This window comes from Alexandromys fortis, unplaced genomic scaffold (assembly GCF_014885135.2).
Source record: "Alexandromys fortis isolate MF-2015 unplaced genomic scaffold, M_Fortis_MF-2015_v1.1 scaffold_205, whole genome shotgun sequence".
NCBI lineage: Eukaryota > Metazoa > Chordata > Mammalia > Rodentia > Cricetidae > Alexandromys > Alexandromys fortis.
In genome coordinates this window covers 2,283,193-2,291,683 of record NW_026068107.1, presented here as the reverse complement: position 1 = coordinate 2,291,683, position 8,491 = coordinate 2,283,193, and the positions used below count along the sequence as shown (strand labels likewise).

Sequence of the window (8,491 nt, the reverse complement as noted above, 5' to 3'; positions counted from 1 at the left end):
TGTTAAGAACCATTTGCAAAGTTTCTGAATCAACTTTGATATGCAGTTAAGAAGTTGACCACCACAGGTATCAAGTTGGAGAGCACAACAAATTAATTGTAAGTGCTGGAAAGACATAATCCTCAAGGAATGCTAGAGTAGGGGTACATTTCTTCCAGCCATTAGGAAATAGGCTATTGACAAAGATGTTCTGCCATGGTACAGTCACAGTTACTGCATGAGGGCAGGCAAGTTTACCCTATCAAATAGATTCTCTGAAGCACCGGGAATACAGGTACTTCTGTGGGAGCTTTGTACATAGCCGAAAAGATTCATTGTATGTACAGGATAGTCCATTTCACAACTAGGTTGAGAAGAAAACGTCTGCAGTGGCTGCTCTCTTAGTAGTAAATGTGAATCACTTAGCACTTCATTTCTGAACAGTGTCGTTACTTCTTTTCGACTGCAGACATTTGCGGTCAATATATGTTTAAGTTCGACTTGCAATGAGGCTGAAAAACAAGTAGGGCAATGCCCACATCTTCACAGAAATCTTAGAGAAGATCACAAGATTGTTGGAGGGAAAAACAGGTAAATGCAAATGTTTTTAGGAAACAAGAAGAGGTGTACTTTAAGGTACATTTTCAATGTTGTAAATTTTTTTTTAATGATCCAGAAAGGCTCACTAAAAATCATCTTTAGAGAGTTTAGAGCTGAGCATTCATTTGCTTCAGGAATGCACGTAGATTACCTACCTACCAGTTTGGCTACAGTTGATGTGCTTGTCTAATAGAACTGAAAGCTGTTATTTCAGGCTGTTGGTTTAGTCTACAGGAGTTGTCCATTATGTTGAAGAAGATGTAAATGTTTCAATCATACTTTTCTCAACAGATCTTCCTGGATAAACAGTCTTCCAATTGGCTGCATCAATATTTTTTTCCTTTATTATTCCCAACTGTTTTTTAACTGTTCTATAGAAGTTCTCTTTTCTCTTAAACATTCATTTACAATTTTCAAATTCATTGAGTCTCTAGGATTTCCTTTTTTTTTTTTTTGGAAAATATGTTTAAATGCTGAACTCCTAAACATGGGCAGTTCATGTGGTGCCATAAAACGAACTTGAAAAGGACACAATTCAGTTTTTTTTTCTTTTCAGGAAAAAATAAAACTGTACATTGGGACAAGGTGCTGTACTACAAAATCAAGACCTTCTATTCCCCGACTATTCTATAAATGTAAACAAAAATAGTTAAGTATAAACATGATTTTTTGTGCCTTTTTCTTCACATTTTCCACATCTTGATGCTCTTAGGTGCCGTTTATGCTCAGTATAGCATAGCACAAATTTCATATTCTCATGTTCAGAGACACTGAGATTTTTTTCTCACTACCAAATATCACTGGTGAAGCTAAGCTCTTTGGATGATAATGGCAGTAGCGAATTGTTCCTTGAGAATTCCTCAGTCTCTTTCAGGGGATTATTAAGGGGTATCTGTCCATTGAGTAGTGTCAGTGGCAAATTACAGTAAGTATGGTGGTTGCCTAAGGAAGGTACTGGCAGGGTGTTGGTTGGCATCTCGTGTTTGTATCCTCTGCAACAGTGCCTCATTTGCATTGAATCAGAATGGTGAAAATCGGGGAGATCAGCTTGCGACGGCACCATTGTGGCTGAGGTACTCGTCATGGCAATTGAAGGGATAGGCTGAAGTTCTCCAAAAAGCCCCTGTTCTGCAGAGTCTAGCACATGGCAATGGGATAGCATTTCTTTTTTCTTGATGGGCATTTCATACACTAAGTGCTTCCAAAACTTAGAATTTAATTTGCTGCTTTTGGGCCCCTTCCACTTGATCAGTGATAGAAGTTTGATGCTGTGCTTTAGCGATTCCACTTCCTGGCAATTCACCTTTCCTTTTAATTCTGTACACTCAATCAAAATCACTTTGATTTCTCCACTGACTAGCATGTTGTGGAGTCTGCTTTCCAGTTCGAAAATACTCCATCCCCGTCGGAGTATATAGTCTGGAGTTAGCACGATAATAAGCCTTCTGCTTTGCTCAATGCATCTTGTGAGATCTTCAATGTATGCTATAAATCACAGAAAGAGAGAAAGAGTAAAACAAAGACATTGCCAGTCTTTAAAGCATTAGGTTTGCATTCTAGATCCAGTCTTTCACTAACGTCCATTGCATTTTCTCTTTTGTACTGCACGTTCAGAAAGCCCATGTTTGCAACAATTTAGAAATTATGAACTGATTAAATTATTATTTTCTTTGCCTTATTATTACTTACACTGTACTGATGACCTATACAAACTTTGACTTCTTCAGAGTTTAGCTGTCTTTCAATACTCTTTGTTTATTTAATCACTTAACTGAAAACAAACTTACAAACTAGTTAGTTTAGTAAACAAGTAATCAACCAGTTGATGAAAAATAAACAGAAATTCTTTAATAAATGGTTATTTTACTTCTGAGTTTGGTATACGTTCTTCCTTCTTTTCTGTGTTTTATATTTACAACTTTTAACTAACAAATAATACTGGTCCACATGAATCCTATTTCAACTGCTAAAATATTACAGAAATTATGTATGTGTGTGCAATCAACATGAGAGATTGTGTGAGAGAGACAGCAGAGAATCTCTTCCAGCATCACAATCGCCTTATTTATCAGAAAATGCTCTGGCCATTTGCAACATTAGGTCCTCGATATTGTCCTTCAAACTGACAGATAGGGAAGTGATGTGTGTTCATGAATTAAATAGGAATGATCCTTTGCTTTTTGGTTCAAGGACGAAGAATAAAGGATGGAGTGAGAGTTGAGGATGGTAATGGGATAGAATGACTGGTAAAGAGGAAAGGAGGCGAGATACTTATAAACAAACTTTTGTGTTGTAATTTTGAAAACTTGTTGAACATGTTATGGCTTTCTTCCTAGTAGAAAAACACTCAAATTGCCTCTAGGTTTGTCTATCCCATGCGTTAATTCTTTTGAGATCTCACTTCCCACAGTCTCATCTGCCATAAAGGGGAGGCCATATATGTGTGTTTAACAAATAGAGACTTGGACACGGTGCTGCACCAGAAAGCAGTCTTTACTAAGCAGAGCAAAAGGCCCTCTAGCAAAAGCAGTGCTTACAGAAGCATAGCGACATTTGCCGCAACAAATCTGTCCCAAGTTATGGACTGCTTCTAAGTAATCACATTCAGCACATGCTGTTGGGCGGGGGGGGGGGGGGCATCAAACAGCTCGGTACAAGCCATTTGAAAAGAGAAACTTGGTTTACAGATGCACATTTTACTGATGATCTTCTTTTTCCAGTATCATATATTTTTTAACCACTTTCCAAAGAAAACTTTCCAAAGCAATAATGAACATTTCTACACACCTCCACTCATAAACAACAGGAAAAACAACAAAACAAACATTTAAAAGAGATACATGGAGTTTTCCATTTAAACAATTTCTTGCTAAAAGTGTTTTTAAAAATATGCTTCCGAATATTCTCATGCAGTAGTTACATTTGACAGTATTTTCGAGTAAATAGCTAGTCACTGAGTTCGAATGCAACCTTGGAATAATTTTAAATGCTTTTCTTTATAGATCTTGTATCCAGTGGGGAGAGTTGGCATTGCAATCTACAGAAACACTACACACATAGCAGTGGGGAGGTTTCTCACTGAGAGAACTGGTGAAACAAAATGGAAGGAAAGGTGGAAAGTTTCAATAGAGTGGAAAGATCCTATCCCAATGTATCAACAGCTCTGACTCTTCGTTTTCTTCCTTCCTTTCTGCTCCCAAAAAGAAAGAAGTTATGTGGGAAGCTTCATCATTAGAAGTTGGATCTGTAAGATACAGTAAAATAAACTATCATGCATCTTTGCCATGATGCTTCTCACCTTTTCTCTATAGCAAAAAGAAAACAGAACAAATCCCACACCCAGAATCATGGTATTGGTGTAAGAATACATGCGGTTATATTTTACTTTTATCAGGTGGGTAATAAGTTCATTGTAATTTCACAGAATTTCTGTTACTAATAATTTCTCAAGACTTATTTTCAGCATCATTCTTGTCTCTTCAAATTGTAGACTACATTTTGAAATTTTAAAAATTAGGGCACGAACTTTTCAATATTCATGGTAAATGTATCTTGATGACAAACACTATTTTATGTTAGGCTATATTCTAAAGGTATCTTTAAAAACAAAGGTTTCTAGTGAGTTGAGTGAGGATGGTGGACGTGATCAATTCACACTGTGTGAATTTCTCAAAGAATTGACCAAAATGTGAATATTTAGAGCAGGAATAAAAAGTTGTTTAGAGAGAGGAGTTAGGATTGGCAATCTAAGACGGTAAGGACTGAACTCTGCAATATGTCTGTCATCTCAAGAGGAAACAGCAGTTTTCAGGGGGAAAAGGGACACCAGATACCATCTGGGATTCCCTGTCATTTCTGAGGAAGGGGTCCTAAGTTTTTGGGAATTTTTTTTCAAAAGTAAAATCTATGTATCTAGCCAGGCAGTGGTGGGGCATGCCTTTAATCCCAGCACTCGGGAGGCAGAGGCAGGCGGATCTCTGTGAGTTCGAGGCCAGCCTGGTTTACAAGATCTAGTTCCAGGACAGGAACAAAAATGCTACGGAGAAACCCTGTCTCGAAAATCAAAAAAANAAAAAAAAAAAAAAAAAAAAAAAAAAAAAAAAAAAAAAAAAAAAAAAAAAACTATGTATCTATATGCCTTGACATAAAGAGAAATTGTAAGTCAAGCAGCAATTAATTTAATTGAGCTATCATGGACTTCAGTTTTCCTAGTAACTTTTTGGGATGGGGAATAGAAGAGCGTAAAATATTTTTCCGTTAGTATAGATGTCCCAGTTCACACATCTATATGTATTTTACCATTTTACATGTAAGCAGAATTCAATATTTATGGATTTAGGGGCATCTTAGAAACTTTTGTCCCCCGAACAAATTTATTAGGACAGTTCCCAGTCTGCTCAGCTGCACAGGGTGTGGGTGTTGAAGAGAACCATGGAGAGAGGGAGTGGTCCCCGTCTCCTGCATACTACACTGGCTGTGCTTATCCTGGCAAAGCCTAGTGGAGAGCTGAGGCAAGCATCCAGATAATTCGGGCTGAAAACCTGCTGTGGAAGAAAAAAAAAACGGAATTATCCTGGTTTGCCCTATATATACATTAATCATATGTACTGGAGTTAGACAGTCCATCAAAATTTTCCCTGGGTAGAAACAGCCTAAGTGTCCCAAAGAAAACACAAGTCATTTGCTTGGGCCTTGAATTCTGTGTTCCATTTGACTTGGTGAAAGAGCAAGTGGAAGTTTTCAGATGTGAAGCCCACATTTCACTTCTTGGGATGGTGATCAGTGGCTGGGCAGCAGCCTCAGTATTTGAAAGCAGCTGGGGAGGTGCCGCTAAGAGCTGCCTCTAGAGGAGGGAGAGACTGCGCTCTCACTTTCTGGCTCTCTGTTTTCCTCTCTTTTCTCTCTCTTCTCCCTCTCTCTACCACTTGCTGTCTTTCTTTCTTTTTTCTTCCCTTTTGCTTTTTCCATTCTTTTCTTTCACCTCCAAGTTTTTTTTCTTTCTCTTTCTTTTTTTCATTATTTTCTCATTCATTTCTTTCTCCTCCCCCATCCTTCCTCCTGGTTCCCTCTTTCCTTTTAGCCTTTCTCTTTTTCCTTGAAAATAAAAACAAAAATCAGACTGTCTTCCTTATGTACATTTTTTTCATGACAAAAAATGTAGTTGCTAGTCTTTAGCCAGGGAGTCTTTTGTTGGCTGTGTATGAAGCAAATGCTCAAGGCAATCCTCCCCTCACCTTGGGGCTGTATATCTGTGTCTAATGACTGTGACTTTAAACCTGGCCTTCTAAGATCCATGACCTGTTTTTGGGTGGCCCATGAAGAAGGAGTGACATTTTTACATTTTGAAAAGATCTTCTTTTGAGGATGTCGAATAAGATATAAAAACACGATGCAAGGGAGAGCCTACGTGATCCACAAATCATAAAGAATTTACTATCCGGACCTTTCCAGAGATTTGCCACCCCCGAATTATAGACTAGGCAGGGCGGTTAGGCTTCAAACAGTTCCAAATAAACTAAGCAGAAGCAGGTATCAAGTTAAGACATTGCTGGTCCAAAGCACAGTGTCTGACAGGCAGTCAGGTTTGCTCTAGTAGGCTGTGGTTTTGTGGGAGACATTTTAGAAGCCTTCAGAAAACGTATTAAAAGGCTTGTTACCACAAAGTGATAATAAAGAAACAGTTTTCAAAAAAAATCCTCAGCACATCTGAATACTCACTACAGCTTGCCCTGACTTGTTCAGACAAGTTTAGCAACAGAGTAGAAAAAAAAATCCCTTAAAAGATGCTTTTTTCATCCCACATAAAAATATGTAATGTCCCTTAAATGTAAGGTCCCAGAATCATGTCTTTTTGCAAGCTTTGATTTTAAGTAACTTCTGATGGCAGTGAAGACCAAAGGGGGTGATACTGTTTCTTTTTTTCTCTAGATGAGTCTGTGAAAGCACAGGCAGAAAGAGAGACATGGAACAAAGCCAGACAAGCACATTTAACCTATTCGTGACCTCCATAACTAGGCAAAGAAAAAAATCTTCAATGGAATTTTGATTGAGGTACTTAAATTAGATAGGAAAAATCATAGTCTACATGGCGATGCCAGAAAGTATCTCCTTTTGTCATATCCAGGGATTGACTTCTTGCAATACATTGTCCACTGGACCCTCCTTGGGCAATGTGCAAGCCACCAGCATCATTGTTGGTACAAATCCATGAAAGTGACTACCTAAAACCTTCTTAAAATTATTATGAATTTGATTTAAAAATATATCATTCAAAAGTCTGATAAAGAAATTCCAGTGGGTTCATTTAGAAAAGTATAATTAGATTAAAAGAACTGATCTGAAAATGAATTGTGCTTGTTTTAATAAAGCAAAGGGCAAAATGAAGGAGGCAACACTCATAAAACAGAAACAAAGAACAGCAGTCCCATTTAAGTGCATTTAGAGGGATATGTATGGCTTTAAAGACTTCATACCCTTCGCATTCTAAGGCTTTGTGTTGGCTTGTAGAGGTAGAGAGGGCAGGAGAAAAAAAATCAAACTCCATATTAACAGATTCTTTGGTAGTCTGCTTCTACCGATAATTTGATTTTGCAAGTTAATCAATTGGATATTTGCAAATTGTTTTTGTATTGATACCTGCAATTATTTTAGTTTTTTATAAGAGTATACGGCATATTTTTAAGTTAAAAGATCAAATATCTAGGGTCTAGGCATGGCATGATTTGGTACTTCGCCAGATTCAAATGATAGTACTTTGGTATACTTAAAGATACAATTATGTACAGCTATTATACAAAAGCACAACATTAGAAGGAGATGGAATGCATCACAGCATATAATACTCCTTCAGTTTTTTTGTTAACATTAGTTAACTGATAATCATCAATGACAGAATCTTTAAAATATAAAGGTTAATACATCAATAATTAAGTTAAGAATCTGTTTCCCATATAACAAAAAAAATCGTATTTTCACTACTATGTACTTACAATGGAAAATTTCTCAGATCCTTGGCAATCCAAGAGGCTTTTAATGAGGTACTTTTTAATTACCATTTGGTTGATAATGTTATTTGGATTTTAGATGATTGTGAGAAATAATACAAGAAGAATTACATGTTGGCTGATGTGAAAGTGCTGGTGTTTGATTGCACTTTGACGGTTGTGGGATTCTGTCTATTATTTGCTGCAGAGACAGATTCCACCGTTTTCCTTTAGCCAGGTGCACGTGTAGGGGTATACTTTCCATGTTTGATGTTACATTCCCTACAAAGACACCCCCACCCCCATTCTCAAGTCATTAGCTTGATAGTTGACAACTAGTTAGTAGGGTTAAATTTCTGCAGCAGTTCATTCTGGATCTAGTAATGGAAGAATCATACTGAAGTAAGGTTAGTGTGTAAATCCAGTCAACTTAGATTTGCTGGGAGTTTATGTGAGAAATTTATTCTGTTACGTCTCTGATTTTGGAGGCCTTATTTCTGGGCATGAGTTCTTCATACTTCCTATTGCAGCTCGCTTTTGGGAATGGTGTTTGCATTCTGTATTTTTTTCACCTCTTTATATTTGAAGAAGACCCAGAGAAAAAGAAAGTAGAGCACAACAGGGCATAAGAATGCCCATGCTCTATCTTCCCTCCTCCTCCTTCACCAGCTGTAGAAAGGTGCATATGTAACTAGTACACACTAGTGTCAACTCACTGACTATGGAACGAAGCTATTATTGCTCATGGAGATTTTTCTGTATTTCCTTTAACATTAAGACATTATCCTGCTCAGTAGATAGTTTAAAAATGCCTGTACTTTAAACTCCATATTTCCTGATTAAAATTCTGCACAATGGATTCTAATATCTACCTCAAATGATGATGAGAAACTAGTTCATTTAACCTTAGTAAATTTTGGGGGGGGTTA

General features: G+C 37.2%; 1 protein-coding gene across 1 annotated transcript in view; it reads right to left on the bottom strand.

Annotated features, from left to right (window-relative positions):
- Positions 1–1,366: 1,366 nt before the first annotated feature.
- Il1rapl2 (interleukin 1 receptor accessory protein like 2) overlaps positions 1,367–8,491 on the bottom strand; it is a 634,164-nt gene continuing 627,039 nt past the window's right edge. Inside the window, exon 10 of the mRNA XM_050124199.1 lies at positions 1,367–2,064. Coding sequence (XP_049980156.1) covers positions 1,367–2,064 — 698 coding nt within the window. The remainder of the gene's footprint in view (positions 2,065–8,491) is intronic.